The sequence below is a fragment of the Diachasma alloeum genome, unplaced genomic scaffold (genome assembly GCF_001412515.2).
Source record: "Diachasma alloeum isolate Michigan unplaced genomic scaffold, Dall2.0 Dall_scaffold_00379, whole genome shotgun sequence".
NCBI classification, from domain to species: domain Eukaryota; kingdom Metazoa; phylum Arthropoda; class Insecta; order Hymenoptera; family Braconidae; genus Diachasma; species Diachasma alloeum.
The window spans coordinates 387,249-406,210 of NW_021680518.1; the positions used below are offsets into that span (position 1 = coordinate 387,249).

General features: G+C 36.7%; 2 protein-coding genes and 1 long non-coding RNA gene across 3 annotated transcripts; 2 read left to right on the forward strand and 1 right to left on the reverse strand.

Moving 5' to 3' along the window:
• The first annotated feature begins 572 nt into the window (after nucleotides 1–572).
• Nucleotides 573–4,565, forward strand: LOC107041794 (ionotropic receptor 75a). Its single transcript, XM_015262542.2, has 9 exons — nucleotides 573–717; nucleotides 849–1,006; nucleotides 1,229–1,534; nucleotides 1,591–1,715; nucleotides 1,789–2,186; nucleotides 2,261–2,472; nucleotides 3,145–3,309; nucleotides 3,366–3,481; nucleotides 3,995–4,565. The coding sequence occupies exons 1-9, from the start codon at nucleotides 573–575 to the stop codon at nucleotides 4,245–4,247; spliced, it is 1,878 nt and encodes a 625-aa protein (XP_015118028.1). The 3' UTR covers nucleotides 4,248–4,565.
• Nucleotides 4,566–8,420: 3,855 nt separating this feature from the next.
• Nucleotides 8,421–15,012, forward strand: LOC107041799 (ionotropic receptor 75a). Its single transcript, XM_015262547.2, has 9 exons — nucleotides 8,421–8,618; nucleotides 8,973–9,130; nucleotides 10,004–10,321; nucleotides 10,394–10,518; nucleotides 11,585–11,979; nucleotides 13,063–13,274; nucleotides 13,384–13,545; nucleotides 13,619–13,734; nucleotides 14,552–15,012. Exons 1-9 carry the CDS (start codon nucleotides 8,474–8,476, stop codon nucleotides 14,835–14,837), a joined length of 1,917 nt encoding a protein of 638 aa, XP_015118033.1. The 5' UTR covers nucleotides 8,421–8,473; the 3' UTR covers nucleotides 14,838–15,012.
• Nucleotides 15,013–15,247: 235 nt separating this feature from the next.
• On the reverse strand, nucleotides 15,248–17,900 carry LOC107041800. Its single transcript, XR_001461091.2, has 2 exons — nucleotides 17,753–17,900; nucleotides 15,248–15,895 (listed from the first exon to the last, which is right to left on the reverse strand). It is a non-coding gene; the product is annotated as an uncharacterized LOC107041800 (long non-coding RNA).
• Between the last annotated feature and the right edge of the window lie 1,062 nt (nucleotides 17,901–18,962).

Here is an 18,962-nt window from a genome sequence, read left to right on the forward strand (position 1 = left end):
TTGTTGTAAACTCTGTAAAAAATGGAATAACATAGAGTAACTGACCCAACTTGACTCGATTTTCTCATTCACACGGAGAGAAATGTTCAATAAAAATTACGGAACTCACAATCCACTCACAGATTACGGAATCGACTCAGAAAATTTGAGTGGCGGAGAGGAGATTAGTCAAGGAGATTAAGATAAAAATTATGGAACGCTTCGGAAAAATTCCGTGGCAGTTCCGTAAAATTTCCTACAACCACATTTCGCTCCGGAATTACGAAAAAGATACGTAATTTTTATTGAATATTTCTCTCCGTGCATTTGAGCGTGGAAACAGGTGGTGAAAAGGGCGGGCGTCCAATATTGATAAAGACATACAATGTTCCCGGACTTTGTAGCTGCCCACACCCGCTGGTAATGAAACCCTTTACAATGATTGCATGGCGACCCCCGGAAACCACCGTATGGACTTAAGTATACATAATAAATAATTCAACTTGCATTTGATATCACTGCACCCACCGGGGTAGTCTGATCCTCCAAAAACGCATCACTCCTGCGCATTGTCCGTCGAAGTCATATTCATCATGAAAGTGGTGGCCCTATTCTTGCTAGCGATCACACTCATTAAGTTCACTAAATCCGACAAAATATTGGCTGAGTTCATCAGAGATTATTATGGATCGTGTGATATCCATCAAATCGTCATATTCGCTTGTTGGAATTATGCAGGTATGATCCAAATACATCTGTAATTCGATGAAAAAATCTTTGACGTAGCATTTTTGTCAACGGCAGTCGTAAGTAGCTATTTTTCTTTACGATACAACTTCATTCATCTCGGAATGTAAATCTAGATGCAGCAGATATTTCGCAGAGTGTAATGGGACTCGACACAGTGGTTACTTATCAATCTACTATGAATGATGTTGATGTGACAACCATTTTACGTATAGCTCATTTTCAAGTGGGAGTCGTGTTGGACTTTGATTGTCCTTTCAGTAAGAATATTCTTGACAAGGTAGGTTTTCTGTTCAGGTGAGGTATTAATAAATGCTTTCCGAAAAAAAACTTGCTCAAAAACTGAGGACATTCTTCATTGCGAAAGCCAAATCAATCATCATATTCTGATTTTGTTTAAGAACTTTAAATCAGTGATTAGTACAGATAACTTGATTCGATTGAGCCGTCATCAGAAAGGCTCTAGTCTAATGTATATCCTTTCAAAATTCTTCCTCTGCAGTTTTCAAATCAACTACATTTCAACGATTCGTACTATTGGCTTGTCCTGTCGAGGCTGACACCTATATCCGTGAATTTCCTGCAGCACCTGAGGCTTACAATAGAGGCTGAGTTAACATTTGCTGTCCGAGAAGGTGATACATTCAAGCTTCACGATGTTTACAACCCAAGTTATCGTCACGGTTGTGATGTCGTAATTGTTGACAAGGGTAAATGGAGCCCTGGAGATGGTCTGAGTAATAAATTGACTCAATATAAATACGAACGTCGTCATCTGCACGGAGTGACTTTGAACTTTACTGTGACGGTATGAGATATTACAAAATTTTTCAGCGACTTCATTATAATTTTCATGGGTTTCAGGTCGCAAATCCGGTCGACGTGGATATTGTTACGTATTTGAGCTCTCAAAAGAATAGGGGCTTGGATCCTATGCAAAAAAGTCATTATAATTTAATGCTGTTTCTACAATATCTGTACAAATTTAGGTGAATATTCTTTCTTGACGCGATTTGCGCCCTTGTGGTCGCTATCTATAAAATGCTCATTAATATTTACCAGCATCACTGTTTATCTATCACCACTCTGGGGCATCTTAGTCAACGGATCTTACAATGGAATTATGGGAGACATGGTTAGCAATGAGGGCGTAGATATGAGCATCTCACCCTTTGAATTTGACTGGTACCGACTGCACGTAGTAGAGTACGTGGTACCGACTTGGTTCACCGATTTTACATTTTCATTCCTCCATCCAACAAAGTCAACTATGCGCAACAATTTCTTGAAGCCATTCACCCAAGACTTGTGGTGGGCGATTTTGTTGGTAGGGGCCGTCTATTGGGTTCTATTACTGCTCTCTCTAATGTTGGAGCAACATCATGAAACAGGAAGACAAAATATCAACGCTGGTGCAGTTGAAACTGGTCTGACTACAGTAGCAGCCTTGTCACAACAAGGTGAAAGGAGTTGTTTTTTGCTATCAATTTTCCACGCTTCTTCGAATCTAATCGAATATTTCCAATGTTGGAAGGGCTAAGCGACAGCCCACATTTTCCTTCTGGACGTATCACATTCCTTTCGCTGTTCTTATGGGCTCTCCTTCTCTATCAGTTCTACTCAGCAAGTATTGTCAGTTCTTTGATCACAGCGCCACCAAGATGGATCAAAAGCTTGAAAGACCTCACTGAGAGCGACCTGGAAGTGGGTGCCATAGATGTCTCATTTTTTCGAGACTGGTTTAAGGTAGTATTTGAAGGAATTTTTAGTCTCCAATTCGACTATTTGTCTTCCATCTGATCAGGTTCAATCAAAAACATTCACTTGGTCGGGAATACCTATCAAACCTGTATCAGGTCATCTCTCTATATTATGACAACCCTAATCTACTTCTGGTGATGAAAATTTGGTACTCGAAATTGAGATTTCATAATTAAGGGTCACAAGTGTCAAAATAAGGGTCACGAGGGTCGAAATAATGGTCGGAGTAAGGGTCACGAGGTTCAGAATCAGGTCAGAAGGTCATGTCATGAAGGTCAGAATAAGGGTCACGAGGGTCAGATTAAGGACCACAAGAGTTAGATTATGGATTATACGGGTCAGACTAAGGGTCACGAGGGTCAGATCAAGGGTCGCAAGGGTCAGATTGAGTTATATGGGTCAGAGTAAGGGTCACGAAGGGTATAATGAGGGTCAGATTAAGGGTTATATGGGTTAGATTAAGGGTCAAAAGGGGTATAATGACGGTCAGATTAAGGGTTATGAGCCAGATTAAGGTTCAAGAGGGGTATAATGAGGGCCGCGAGAGTCAGATGAAGAGTCACAAGGGTCAGAATAAGGATGATGGGGTCAAATGTCCCACACTCTAACCACACAGCCACCGCTATCGATAAAATACTTAATTACATGATATTCTAGATCACAAACAATTCCGATATTAGGGACTTATACAATCGCAAAATGAATTCATCAGTGAGTAATTGGCCAAACGCCTTCATGAGCGTACCCGCAGGTTTGAAGAAAGTTCAAGAGGGTGGATACGCATTTCTAACGGAAACTGCTTCTACCTATCGGATAATGCGAGTGAGTATTTTTTCTTACCAATTTACGTCAATTAGATAGCGAGCAAAGTGTTACAGGAAACGTACTCTGAAGATGAGATATGTGCGGTTCAAGAAATACGACCCCAACCACGTAATAAAATGTCACCAATTCTACCGAAAAATTCGCCATTCAAGAAAATGATTACATACGGGTTAATAGGCAGAGCAGCTAAAATAGAAATTAATATTTCGAAAAATTTTCCGTTATAATACCCCGAGACCTTCAAAATTATTGGAATATTTCCCGATAGCTTCGTTGCTAACAAATGAAAGTGTCAAGTTTTGCAGGCTAAAAATCCCGAGTGCGCAGCACGAAGGATTCTTTTGCAAAACTTGACATTTGTTTGTTTGCAGGGAAGCTTGAGGGAAATATTGCGATTAATTTTGAAGGTAGAAGGGTATTCGGCGGAGAATTGTCCGGGACTGGATTTCGGCCAAGCGCAGTATTCGAGGGCTTCTTCCAGCAAAACATCCAATTGGTTAGAAATAAATGAAGAGCTACTATGCAATTATCAGATGCAATTTCCAGAAGTGAGTGTGCAATTTCCGAAAAAAATCGATAACAAACGAGTATCGTGACCTCAAATACTGCGCTGTAATTGGCTAAAATCCAGTCCCGGAAAATTCTCATAATAACTGATGTTATCAATTTTTTCCTTTTTCAGATTCACAAAGATCATACAAAGTGGATTGCTCGCTCACGTGCAACACTATTGGCGTGGCTCAGTTCCAGAGTGCCCTGAGAGCTACAGCTCAATGCCAACTGCTATGGGCATGAAAGAATTCAGTCCCGCATTATTCCTTTTGTGCATTGGTGCTGGGATCTCAATTGTCACATTACTCATCGAATACTTTCACTTCTATCTGGAAGATCAAAGGGACCGGGCAACGAGGCATCTAGAAGAATTGCCGCAATAGACTGATCAGAATAATTTTGCTGAAGATTGTTATCCCGAGACGGAGGATGCTTTAGTTCACTGAAGCTATGAGCTGGACCGAGCTCATGAGCCTAGTAAATTAAACCCAAATTATCTGTGCACAGTTTATGTATTGAGCAATGTCAAAAATTCAATAGAAAATGTAGCGAATTCACTAGAAAATTTTATTGGAATTCGATAGGAATTCTATCGTGGTAAAAGGGACTCCGAGGCCGTAAAAAAAAAGAATGCTTGGATTCTAATTTTCGCATTCTGTAATGCAAAACAAAACAAAATCCAGCGGGAAAAACTTGGAGAATTTGTGCCCAATAATTCTAATAAAAAACATCTCAAGAGAAAAATTTGAAGAGAAATTCAAAATATATCAACTTTTTCCTATCAAGTATACAATAGAATCAGCGCAAAAAAACGAGTAGAATTTTTCAGTAGAATTCCAATAGAATTTTCATAGCAAATGCGCTAGGTTTTTTTTGGAATTTATTCATGCGTTCTTTCATTTCAATGGGGATCTCAGGATACTAATTGGAGTGTCAATACTATGGAATACAGAATCCGGGGGTGGGTACACAAGGCCTCCCCCTGTAGAGAGTGCCGAAGGGAATCCAAAAGAGGCACTTGATAAAAAAAATAGTATATGTATTGAATGTTGTGCAAAATATAGCTGTGAAATCATTCACCAATAGTAATGGATGCATTAGTTGTTGATTATTGCTCTAGGAATAGTGTGGTTACCAGGGATACCCAAATTTGTAATATTTTATCACGGTTAAATATTGCAGCCCTTAATTAGATAACATCACTCTTGAAATTTTTCGAGGACTTAAGTATCATCAATTCAAAATTTTCAACTATTTTATCAATCAATAATTGAGGTAGGAAGATTGACGATTATTTGTGTAATCGAAAATCCCCTTTCAAGAAATTTGAATGATTCACTTAGTCGTAAATTTACACTTTCAGATTATCAAATTTTAAATACATCATCATTCGTAAAAAATCAGATTATTAATATGATATTACTTGAAAAATTGAATCAACATATTTTAAACCTTCGTTAATGTAAGGGTCAAATTCTTGTAATATTACAGACCCAAGTAGCAAACCTTGCGAAAGTTATCTGAAAGTATACCAAAAAGGCAGGCTAATGTCCGTCCAAAAGGTATCTTGCAGTCATACGATAACTTTTAGTTGACTTCTAGGTAACTTCTAGACACAAGTTACCTTTTTGGACAGACATTAGACAGCCTTTTTGGTATACTTGCAGATACCCTCCAGAACTGTACTGCTTGGGGAAATTTAATATTGATGGGGATCTCTGGTGGTTCCATACCCAAGCAGCACAGTTCTGGAGGGTATCTGTAAGTATACCAAAAAGGCTGTCTAATGTCTGTCCAAAAAGGTAACTTGTGTCTAGAAGTTACCTAGAAGTTAACTAAAAGTTATCGTATGACTGCAAGATACCTTTTGGACGGACATTAGTCTGCCTTTTTGGTATACTTTCAGATATCTTTCGCAAGGTTTGCTACTTGGGTATGTATTATTGATACACTGATGGTAATGGCGTTTAAGGATGTTTATCCAAAATCACAAGTATTAAAAAAAAACGATTTTCGAGCCGCGCGAGTTGAGATACCTTGGAGAATCAAGCGGTTGAAGAAAAATTGCTCGTCTCAAGTAAATATGTTTCCGATGTTGGAAATTTCTTTTCTCAATGTCATGGGGAAAAATGATGGTGCAAGATGAAATTTGCCCAACATGCCACAAAACTCACGGACTCTGAGGACGAATCACAACTGAAAGGGACACCGGGGAAAATCCGAGTGTCCCTTCCTCAGACGGATATGCTCCGAAGTGGATTACACAAATCATGAGGCTCTCCAATTGCTGTAGTACATCGACGCTACAAAATTTGCATAGTAAATCGTGCGGAGTATATAATCTTCAACGTTACTAGTCTTCGAGACATTTCAGAAATGACAACTTCTGCTACACCAATTTTTGAAATTACGATTCCGTCATTTTTATTTTCATTCATCATTACGTGATTTCAATAGATGTTTTAAAAAATCAAGGAGATGATCTGTTTGAAATCAATTACGATTTGACGAGCCGGGTGGTCGGGAGGAAAAGTGAGGTTCGGATTAACGGTTTGATAATTTGCCGGAGGTAATTTGATGAGTTGTCTTTAATAAACAAATTACTATGCACTGAAAATTACACAACACAGAGTTTAATAAATAGATGATTTCCGAGTGGACTGTATACAACTTAAACAAAAGATGATTTGCGATTACAATGTTCGATAATAGTTGCGATGATTTTCCGGCACTTTCACTCGATGAGGTTCGATGGCGTACTAAAGATACGACACGCACGATCGTCCTCGTGCGTGTTCGTCGATGCCCGAAGGTTTCCGAGCGAGCAAAATTCGACATTTAGCCCGACTGAAGGATGATTTTCAACATGATCTCAATTTACCAAAAAAACTCATTGCACCACAATTTTATAAAACATTATTGAAATCTTTTTTTTTTAAATTATCAACTTTATTTTCCCAACTGCAAAAAAATGTGTCAGTTGTTCACATCGAAAATAAATATTTTTCAAAATTTCGTATTGTTTATCATCCTTTAATAAAAAAATCCAGTGTAACATTTTTGTGAAGCCAATCTATTCGGCGTATTGTGTCGTTAGATTTTTTATCAATGATGATAGCATACATTAAAGATATTACGATAATACTTTATTATATTATATTCTATACTATACTATATTATAATACATATAGTACTCGAAGGACGTCTTTGGGCTCGTCGTCAGCGTGCTGGCCCTATAAACCAAAGCGTCCCAGTAGCGCAGGTTCGAGTCCCGGTGATGAAAGATTTTTTCATCGCCGGAAAACGAACCCAGTGCATGTGGAGTTAGTTATGTGGAGTTAGATATAAGTTAGCTTAGAGGCAAGTGCGGATAGGGAATTAGGCTGGGGTACCGCGTAGGTACTGGGACGGGTAGGTAAAAGACCCCAAGGGTCATACCATCTGGCACCACCCAATTTTACATGTAGTACTCTATTATATATTGTATATTATATATAGCATAAATAATATAGTATGGAATAGAATATAATATAATATAGTATTATCGTAATATCTTTAATGTCTGCGATCATCATTTATATAGTATATTTCGTAACGAGTGCAAAAAAGTGTTTTTTGGCGAGTGGGAGGTTTATATCACGAGCCGAAGTCGAGTGATATAATCCCACGAGCTAAAAAACATTTTTTCACGAGTTACGAACAATATTTTTCATCACAATGTGGCGGAAATTGGACTTTTAGGCACGCGGAGCGTGCCGAAAAGTTCACTTTTCGTCACAGCGTGATGAAAAGAAATCTAATGACACAATACGCCGAATAGGTCGGCTTCAAAAACATTGGATGTATTCCTCTATTAAAAAATGTCACCTTTTTTATCAGCAATCTATTTCGCCAGGGATAACCGTAAGCCTAGGGATAATCTTTGTTTAAGATCCTAGATTATACAAATCTTTGTTTTATATTCCTTTCTAAAAAGATATTTTCTGAATATATTTTTTATACATATATTATGATAGAAATAGAAAATTGAAAAATATCTTCTTTTAAAGAGATAAAAAAAGATTTTTACAATCCAGGATCTTCAGCAAAGATTAACAAATGAGTGGATTACTGGATACTTTACGGAACAATTTAACTATCTTGTGACATGGAGAAATCATTTAGTGTGAAATAACATAATACTAGCTGTAAAAAAGTTATGGTAGAAACGTGACATCAACTTATATGTTCCTTTGATTGTTTATTGTTACTTTTATTATTTTTAAGAATAAATGGAAGGATAAAAAATGCAATGTACCACTAGCTTGAGTATACGGACGCGGATTATCTAGTCAAAGAAAAAAGAGAATGATTCTGGTTTTTCTACAAAAAGCGTTTCCGGAGACATGTGATTTACAACTTCATTGGGAACCATCTGTCCAATTCCCAAGGACTCACGGGAAATAATTTCGCAACGATTGCACAGTAATTTCCGAAACCCACCATATGCTAAAGTACAGGCTCTACATAATTCAACATGCGGCTCCTCTCACTGCACCTAATAGACCACATTTGAAGTTTCGAGTGCCTCTTTACTACTTGTACATTGTCCGTCAAATATGCATTCACTATGAAAGTGTTTGTTGCAATCTTGATAGCATTCGCACTGATCCACGCCTGTCAATCGGACAACATCTTAGCTGTATTTATGAGGGACTATTATAAAGCGTGTGATATTCATCAAATTGTCATTTTTGCTTGTTGGGAGAATGCAGGTATGACTTCTCTGTTTATAAAATATTCTTGCAATAGCAATCAGAGGAAACACGGAGAGAAATTTTCTAGAAAAATTCCAGTACGAGTACTGGAAAAAATCACAATCCACCGGCTGTGAAAAATTCGAGTGCTGTTGAGGTAAAATTTCTGGGAATTTCTGTGAAATTTTCACAGAAATACGGGCGAAATTCACGTTTTCCCCAATAAAATTTCTAGTGCCGGCACTGGAATTTTTCCTGGCCGTCACTTTGCGCCTCTTTTCCCGTGCTAGCACTAGAATTTTTCTAAAAAATTTCTCTTCCTTAACATGAACTTTTGTTGTGTTCAATGGATTCATTCGAATTCATGTGCAGCTCATCTAGCGCGGAATATCATGGGACTCGATACCGTCGTCGCTTACCAATCTATCACGAATGGTGTTGATTTGAGAAATATTCTGCTTGTGAATTACTATCGTGTTGGAGTCGTGTTGGACTTTGATTGTCCTTTCGGTGAAAGTATTCTTGATGAGGTACGTTATTTACTGAAGTTATTTGGTGGAATATTGTGATGCATGTCTGCTATGATTTAAAGTAAACCGGGGAAACATTCATTATTATCAATTGTGCGTAGTCAATTCCAGGGACAGTCAATTCCAGAAATTATAACTACCGTTAAATTGAACTATTTAAATTGATTTTTTTCACAATTTTCTTTTTTCGAAATTTTGAAGGAAGACGTAGAAAAATATGTTTTTTCGAGGGAAGAAATTCAATTTGAATTTGAATGGGTGAAAAACATAGTATTTCTACATTTTTTCAACTCACAAATTATTCTTCACTTCCCAAATTTTAATTTTTTCATATTTATCATACGCAAAAATGATCAATTCTTGCTTTTCAGATTTTCATACATAAAATCTAAACTCTACAAAATTCGTGAAAATTCTTCGGTTTCCCAAAGAATTCGAGAAAAATCTTTGAAGATCTACGGTTATCTGGAAAGCTGTGAAATTTTCCGAAAAATTCAAGAATTTTTTTCAGTTTTCTAGGAAATCCATTCATAACCCTCCCCTCATTTTTCAACAATTAAAGATTTTAATCAGTTTATTTTTAAAAATAAAAAGAAGAATTAATCGAAGATTAAAAATTATTCATTGATGTTTCACTCTTCATGTTTCTAATTCTCTTCAAGTCATTATCAATATTTATAAAACATCTATGAGTATATGAAGTTTAATAAATTCAATTTCTTCATTTTCACAACGAATAGATAACAGGTCTAATTTACTGAACAGGAAAAAGGGCATAATGAAAAGGCATCAAATTGCGTGAACAGGTAAAGCGTATGAAATGCAATAATTTTTTTTGTTTCATGAATTTTTCAACTTCTTTGGATCTCGAAGTTCTCGACTCAGCTCCACTTCAATGAATCTTACCACTGGTTGGTGCTGTCGAAATTCACAACAATACCTGTCAATTATCTAGGACGTTTGAGCTTGACAATAGCTTCAGAACTAACATTCGCAACTCGTGCTGATGACGTGTTCAAACTTTACGAGATTTACAATCCAAGTTATCGTCACGGTGGCGCAGTTCGGATTATCACTAAGGGTGAATGGATTCCTGGGACTGGTCTAATACGTGTCCAGTATTCATTGAGTGAATATAAGTACAAACGCAGAGCTGATCTCCAGGGATTATCCCTCAATTTCTCTCTCACGGTGTGAAATGTTTCAGTTCTCTGTGGTGATTTTTCTTTCGTATTCTCTGATAACCATTTTTATTCATTTCAGTTGGCCAATCGACCTCTACCGGACCTCTTGACTTACTTGTCGAGTCCAACAAATAGAGAACTAGATCCTATGACCCGATCGCAATATCCTTTAGCATTGTATCTTCAGGATATGTATAATTTCAGGTACACGGGGAGAAAAGTTGGTTAAAAATTACCTAGAAAATCGTGGCAAATTTTACTGTGCAAAAGGTAGTCGTGGAGCGAAATGTAATCCAATGAAAAACTACCTGTTTGTGGAACGGCAATATCTCGAAAATTTTGTATGTATGGGTATGTTCTGATTGATCTAGGTAGAGGCTATCCAGACGGGGATTTAAAAAAAAGAAAAATTGAAATCGGTGCGGTAGATTTTGAGATATTGAGAAAGAACGAAATTTAAATGAGTTGTTGCATGTTCGGAACTACAGCGTGCCAAAGTTGAGCTCAATCACAGCTACAATAAGCCATAATTTCGGATTTTTAACTACAAATTTTAGCGTATTTATGTTGAATTTTCAAAACAATCATATACATACATCCATATATGACCCTAAAAACATCATTTCTTCACGTTTCATAAGATTTTGGTCCACTTTCAATCAAAATTTGGAAATCCAAAAATCGGTAATACAATCAGTAATACAATACAAATTTATTAGTAGAAAAAATTTAATAGAAACATCTAGCTAATTCGCTAGATAATTCAATTGGATTTCTATTGAACTTTCTATTAGTTTTTCCTAAGTTTTTAGTTTAGAATTCAAAAGAATTCGATTTTTTTATACAAGTTATTCTACTGAGATATTTTCTATAAAATTTTCTCGGCTCACATTTTCCAAGTTTTTTTGTTTAATCATCATGATGAGAAGAACAGAAAAATAGAATGAAAAAACTTGGAGAAGTTCTTTAGAAAAATCGAATTCTATTGACTTTTTCTATTAAAAATTTCAATAGAATCGGCCAAAAAATGATAGAAAGTTCAATAGAAAGCCAATCGAATTTTCTAACGAATTTGCTAGGTTTTTCTATTAAATTTTCTCGTGCGTGAATGCTTCCATTCAGAAGCAAAAGTACGGAAAATAGAATTCGCTCCACAATTACTTGACTTGTTCGATAATTGTTTTCCAACTTTTCTCTCCGGGTACATTTTTAAATAACAATTTGTCGTGTGCCACGCGATCTTCGAGACTCATGAAAAGTATTTTCACAGTATGAAATTACATCAAGCAACCACTTTCGGATACCTAGTTAATGGATCCTACAACGGAATCATCGGCGATATCATATCAGGTTTTATCGACATGAGCATCACACCCTTCGAGTTTCACGTACCACGATTGAAAGTCATAGATTATGCCGTGGTGACTTGGTACGCTGATACCACTTTTGTATTTCTCCATCCAAAAAGTTCAACTCTGCGCAACAATTTCTTGAAACCTTTCACCAATGATTTGTGGTGGATGATTTTGTTGGTGGCCGCTATCTATTGGCTCCTGCTACTGCTCTCATTGCTCTTGGAACAGCATCATCAAGCTGGAACACGAGATGCTAGCTTGAGTGCGATTGAAACTGGACTGACTACTTTGGCAGCATTATCTCAACAAGGTGCACAAAGAATTGGCAATCAATGTTTTCAGAGAATGCCATTTTCATAATATAGCATTCTATTCTTTGCAAACATGAAGAGTGTTTTAGCTTTCAGGAATTCATCCGTAAGTTGTCGGAATCCTTAAGTCATGGGAATCTATCTATAATTCCAGTTGCGAAGCAATAAAACGATCTAAAGTAGCTCTACCCTTCCGCCGATACTTTCAGTTTTCGAATTTTTCAACTGAGAAAAATTGGAAAAAAATTATACCCAGTCAGTGTTAGTCTAAATTAAATTTCGCGAAATATTAATATTTTTCAATCACTTCCTTCTTAGAAATAAATAATAGGACTTATTTACAAAACGGTGGATCATTTTTTGTGAGGTGTCGAAAAATTTCTTGATATTTTCACATCTAATGAAAAAAATTCAGGTTTTGGATACTTGCACATCTTGCAAAGGCTACAAAGAAGGTCATTGCGAAAATTTTGCTATTCCCCTTGGATGTCAAGATATTCAATGAAAACTGACCAGTAGGCTGTTACTGATTGTTGGAGACTCTTGACCATCAGAATGACCATCAAAATGAAGGATTCTATTATTGGAATCTAGGGACAAAATTGCTGCGATTTTTTCTAACAATTGCTAACAAAATTACTCGAGTTCAGGATTTATGACACGTTAATCTTAGAATGCCGCAGCTCCCTAAAAATTACGAAGATTCAGTGGAAACAAATAGTATTTTTCCGGGCTGCTACGATGGGGTTTTTACACGAGTAAAAAAACCTCAAGGCAAAAGCCCGAAACAAGATTTTTTTTTTGTGGTTTTCGAGTTTGGAAAATATGAAATAACAATTCCCAGAAGAGAAATCGTAAAAAGCAGTACAGAATTTTTTTTTCCGTACTTTCACTTTGGTATTGACCCTTATCCGAACAGGCAAAAGCGAAAGTCCCTACAGAAAAATATCGTTCGCGCCTAGTGCCACAAGGGTTTTCGACTCATGTGATTGGCACGCCGAGCCGAAGGCGAGGGGTGCCAACCTCACACTCGTCGAAAACCCCAGTGGCACTCGACGCGAAATATACTATTCTCTGTGTAGGATTAGGCGATAGTCCAAATTTCTACTCCGGACGAATTACATTTCTTTCGCTATTCTTCTGGGCTCTTCTCCTCTACCAATTCTATTCAGCGAGTATTGTAAGTTCTTTGATGACACCTCCTCCTCGCTGGATCAAGAGCATAAAAGATCTGTCTGAAAGTGATATTGAAGTGGGTGCTAGGGAGCATCCGTATTTTCATAATTACTTTGAGGTAACTTTTACAGATTAATTCCAATTTCTAAATATGCATACATAATTTTTTCATCTTGTAATGCATACATAATTATTTCCTGCGTTCATGCTTGTGCTATCCATCGCAGAAAATGACCGATCCGGACTGCATCGAACTGTATGACCGGAAGATGAAGTCCCCGACGAAAAATCGAAATGGTTTTCTGCCGGTAGATCGCGGTTTCAAGAAAGTACAGGAGGGGGGATATGCATTCATCACTGAGAGCGCTGTTACCTACCAGATTTTACACGTGAGGATTCCATCGCAAACACAGAAAAACCTCAACTTAAACTGACTGATATAATATTCATTTAATTTCATAGGACACGTTTTCTGAGGATGAGATATGTGCGCTGCAAGAAGTAAGGGTTGGTAGGCCTCGATGGCTAGCGCCCATCTTACCTAAAAATTCGCCGTTCAAAAAAATGATTATTTATGGGTAAATGTCAATTTCGAAGACGGAAAAATTCTTAACGACAATATTATTCATGCTTTTAACTAAATTCAGAGGGAAAAATTCTGAAATTTCGAAAAAATGGATAAATTTTTTCTTAATATGAAATATCCGTTGGATGAAAATCCGCGTATTTTTTTATCCTTCTTAGAAAAAAATTTCTTGAGAAAGGTTTTTACGAAATTTCTGTTTTGAGAAAAAAACAATGAAATACCACGAAATACCCTGCGGTAAAAATGATGACTATTTATTTTATGACTCCTCCCATGAAAAAAAATGACCTGAAATTTATCAAAATTTTCATGATTACTTTCAAAATTGTTTGGATTCTTGAAAATTTCATATTGGAAACTATTGGTTTTAAAATGCATAAATGACATTAATTGATCAATATTTTCATGATTAACTTTGAATGCACGCACGAAAAAATTGAAGACGAAAGACTAGCGAATTCGTTTGAAAATTCTATTGGATTCCTTGAACTTTCTATTAGTTTTTAGGCGATTCTATTGAAATGTTCAATAGAAAATATTCGATAGGAAAACTCAGTGGAATTCTATTTTTCTATATAATTTAATATATATTCTTCTATATAATTCGATATAATTTATTGTATTGTATTTATTGTATTTTTTTACAGAATATTTTCTATTCAACATTTCAATTGAATTGTCCAACGAATTCGCTAGGTTTTCGTATTAATTCTTTTTGCAAGTGCGATTTTATTCTAAAAGTTTGAAAATGACTTGATGAACTGCATTTCTTATCCTCTCCTAATGAAAATATTTTCTTCCGATTGCAGATTGCGGAAGATGGTGCAATCAGGATTGCTGAATCGCTTGCAGAAAATTTGGCGCGCTTCTCGTCCACAATGTCCCGAGAGTTACAATACTAAGCCCACACCAATGAGCATGAAAGAATTCAGTCCGGCACTAATTCTTTTATGCATCGGTGTGATAATTTCTGTCGTGACATTGATGATGGAGTACTTGTACTTTTATCTAGAAACCCGATTGAACTCCATCAGAATGATTGTAGAAGGATCAACAGAGCAGTATGATGACCAGAATGCAGAAGTCTTCACTTGATACTTTGGATTTATCTGTCGCGCAACTTTCCAGCTCTTGCGAACGAGACTTGAGTTCATGAGTTTACTTAGAACATCAGACGTTGAATACGCTAATTATACAAGCACTATCCAATCTAATCGATGTAGTGAGACTCTCATGTCGTGAATATTGTGATAAATACAATCAGAAAATTATACTGGAGGTCGATTTATCATGTCTTGCACGCTAAGTTGCTATAATAATCTTACTCTATATAATTTGAGATGTCCGCTTTTTCGAAAATTCAGGGAAGGTTCTAGACAGCTTAAGAAAGGTGCAGAACGGTGCAGAATCCCCTGGAAAGTTCCCGAATCAGAAGACGCTATTCTTCGGAAATTATCACGGTCAATATTCCGAGTAAAAAAAAAAGGAAGAATTAAATCCTTTCATAATACTCAGTCCTTTATTGTTTCAACAATTACCAGAACAAAACTCAGTATTGTCTTTCCCATAATTTCACTTTCCTGGCCCGTCCCATTACATTAAAAAAAATGTAAACATCCATCAAATTATCGTAAACAAGGCATATCTCCTTTTTGTTCCTGAATAATCATAATTATTTTATTTAGAGTGAGAATTCCATTCTATTCTTAGTTTTTAGCTTACAAGATCGTATCACAAAATAGTATAATTCTTTATTTTTTCTTTTTCCTCTTCTTCTCCTTCTCTTTGAGTTTCAATCGAATTCTCTTCAGCTGTTCAACATTTAGCTCGAACTCATCTGCTCCGTCGAGGAGTGGAGTGTAGAGTTGTTTTGATATCCTTTCAATGAATCCTCGTACTGACAACTTGGCCAATCTCAATCCATACTTCCTTTTAAATGCGGTAACAGTTTTGAGCCCATAAGGACCGTAAATCTCGTCAGCAACGAATTGTGCATATTTCACTAAGATTTTACGATCGATCCTGGAATTGTTGATTTTCTGCTTTGTGTACTCCCGCATGATTGCCAAGTTCTCTGCTCTCATCTTAGCCATTCGTTCTTTGATTGCACTTTTCTTATCTTCATTCTTGACCGGATCCACCGGGTTGGGATCCTGCGACATAAGATGTTACGGTTTTTCAATTGCCTTCACTGAGAAACGAAATTTCTAATATCTGAAACACATTTTCTCGACACAAGTAACTTTTCTTCAATTGCTTAATTCTCCCAGACATTTCAACTCTCGTGGTCCGGGAAAGATCTCATCCTTTAAAATATTCTTGTACTCAAGTATGATTTTGTCACAAATTAAGTCACTCAAATCGCGTAGAAGAATCGTCAATCTTCAAGTATTTATATTTTCACAATTTTTTTGTTATGCAGTTCCACTATTTCTATACGTAATATATCCATGATGTAATGCGCAACGATAGTGATAAATGAGTATTCATTCGAGTTCTGTGAACCGCAAACGTTCTGAAATTTCAGCCATTGAAAATAATTCACTTCTCTCAAGTAAATATGGTCCACGTATTAGGAAATTTTTCTCTCAGTGTTGACAAATAAAGTCCCCTTTAGCGCCTTACATACGGGGTCGATACATGGTATCGACCCATGCGAATGTGAACGCTTGTTTTCAAAATTGATTATTTCCAAATCTATGAAGAATAACTTGATGAGAAAACCAAAATTGGAAATCGGAATGCTGTAGCTTCAATTCAGTAGCGAAGTGGTAAACCGGTATAAGTTAATTTTTACTATTGGCCAGTTTTCAATAAATATCTCGGAATCTAAGGGAGATCGCAAAATTTTTATTGTAACCTTTTTTGTAGAGCCGATTGAGAGCTACAATAAATATAATTATGAAAATTTCGCTATCTCCCTTAGATTCGGAAATACTCCTCAAAAACTCAAGTGGGAGATAAGTCGACTTAAACCGCTTTACCACTACTGAAACCGCTACTGAATTAGATGCTGGTTTCATAATTTTCCATTCATTAGAATGGAATTTTGCCACGAGAGAATGTCACACGCTACTTGTCTGAGCTCAACGAAATATTTTTTTATAATTTATTGAAACATGCTAGCCGGTTTTCATTGACCCCGGAGGAAAGAGGGATAGTTGCTTGAGGCAATCAAAAAGTTTCAATCCAAAATCTCGATATTATTACTATGTTCCCTATACCCTGAAAATTTTTGCAAGAGAAAGTCATATGGCGCGAGTACTGATGGGTTAATGTACTATCCTCCTATCGTAAAGAGGAGAAAGGAAATCGATCTCGCTATATCTCGAAAATCTCGAATCACTGTCACCGTAAGATAAAGAGGAGAAAGGAAATCGATCTCGATATATCTCGAAAATCTCGAATTACTGTCACCTTAAGATAAAGAGGAGAAAGGAAATCGATCTCGATATATCTCGAAAATCTCGAATTACTGTCACCTTAAGATAAAGAGGAGAAAGGAAATCGATCTCGATATATCTCGAAAATCTCGAATTACTGTCACCTTAAGATAAAGAGGAGAAAGGAAATCGATCTCGATATATCTCGAAAATCTCGAATCACGGTCACCGTAAGACTAAAACCGAAGCGCCACTACCCGAGGAGATGAGGCGCGTGCGCAGCACGCACGACCGATCTCGTTCGGGAAAACGAGAAATGTAAGGTAGCATGAGAATAGTGTTGAATTCCGTTCAAATATACTGAGAGAAAAACAGCAGGTTCTCAAACAAGTCTTACTTGTGCCAAATAAATTGTTTGTTAAAAATAATAAAAAAAATGATGACAATTTGGTGGATCGATATGGAAAATTTTTATTGCAAAAATTCAAATTAGTAAAACCATGGAGAATATAGCGATAGCATTTTTTTGTAAGATTCCCTGACGATGTTAGGCTTGGTGCACTTGTCCCTTGCGAGACTGAATCAGAATTATGAAAAATGATTTAATATTAATACAGCAATACTCACCATTATCTGCACGAGTTTTCAGTTGAGGTTTTTATTAGTCTATCACTCAAGGGGAAGAAATCTCCCGAATGCTTTCGAAGGTTAAACTTATTGTGATGGTAGTCGCACGCGTGGGTGATGTGGTAGGGGCTTCGTCGTGGGGAATGGTGGGGAAAAACCCGTTTCCACTGCAGGCGATACGACAAGCGGCGCAACTGAGATTCAGCCATAGACGCATATGTCCGACTATCTTGCTAGAAGGGCAGCGGCACGCGCGAAGCCATTTGAAATTCGATCAGACTGTTATTTTTCGTATGATTGAAAAAGATTGAGTGAAACCGAATTTTAATATAGGGGAAAATTTAACTCTTGTACCGTTTCATTTGAAAAATATCACCTTTTCAATATGATATATTTCTTTATAATTTTCTTCACACTGATTTCAAATTTATATGAACGATTCCAGGTAATACCGACTTAAAATATTGCCTCAAAATTTTTTGTATTATTTTTATCTTCTCATTGTAAAATATAAGTAAAAAGAATAAAAATGACCGCTGCCGGAGCTCTATAACTCAATATTTGAAATTTTTACGCTTTTAGTGCACTCATTCTTTGTGAAACCAACAAACAAAAAACTACGTAGTAATACAAAAAAGGTTACCATGATTTGTATGAATATTCAGTTGGGTTCTTTATTACTTGTCTGTTCTTTAATAGAAAAATTCGATGGAGGTTCAACTCAGAGTAGCTGCAAATGCCCGTAGGAGCCGGGGGAATACCCCGATGATGGTTGCGTCGTGGTGAGCGAATCTTAGGGTCTCGTTTCCAATGCAGGTGATATGGCATGTGGCGCCTGACGTTCAACGGCCGAGTTAAAATGGCATCAGCACGCACGAACTCATTTGATATTCAATTGGACTTTTCTCCAGCTTTCCTCTCCGTGTAGAGCGAGCGATTTTCACAAAGCCTCTAAAGGATAATATAACTGAAGGATAAAAGAGGGCCGATTTGCACTCGATGCTGACACTGCTCGTAGCAGACAATGCTGGCAAGAAATCAAAGGTGAAAAACGAAAAGAATGAAGATGAAGAAGATTGCGGATTACAGTCATCAAACAGAAGTTTCATAAAATTGACCGTCTGGACAGAATACAGGGTGATATCAGCATCTTGTTTACAAATTTCAGGCAGATATAGAATAGAAAATCGGAAATTCAATGGCACAAAAA

Coding starts and splice junctions, on each gene's coding strand:
- LOC107041794 (XM_015262542.2), top strand. CDS start 573: ATGAAAGTGGTGGCCCTATTCTTGCTAGCGATCACACTCATTAAGTTC. Junction 718..848: donor CGCTTGTTGGAATTATGCAG/GTATGATCCAAA, acceptor ATCTAGATGCAG/CAGATATTTCGCAGAGTGTA. Junction 3,482..3,994: donor AAGAAAATGATTACATACGG/GTTAATAGGCAG, acceptor TTCCTTTTTCAG/ATTCACAAAGATCATACAAA.
- LOC107041799 (XM_015262547.2), top strand. CDS start 8,474: ATGAAAGTGTTTGTTGCAATCTTGATAGCATTCGCACTGATCCACGCC. Junction 10,322..10,393: donor CCCTCAATTTCTCTCTCACG/GTGTGAAATGTT, acceptor TATTCATTTCAG/TTGGCCAATCGACCTCTACC. Junction 13,275..13,383: donor ATTTTCATAATTACTTTGAG/GTAACTTTTACA, acceptor TATCCATCGCAG/AAAATGACCGATCCGGACTG.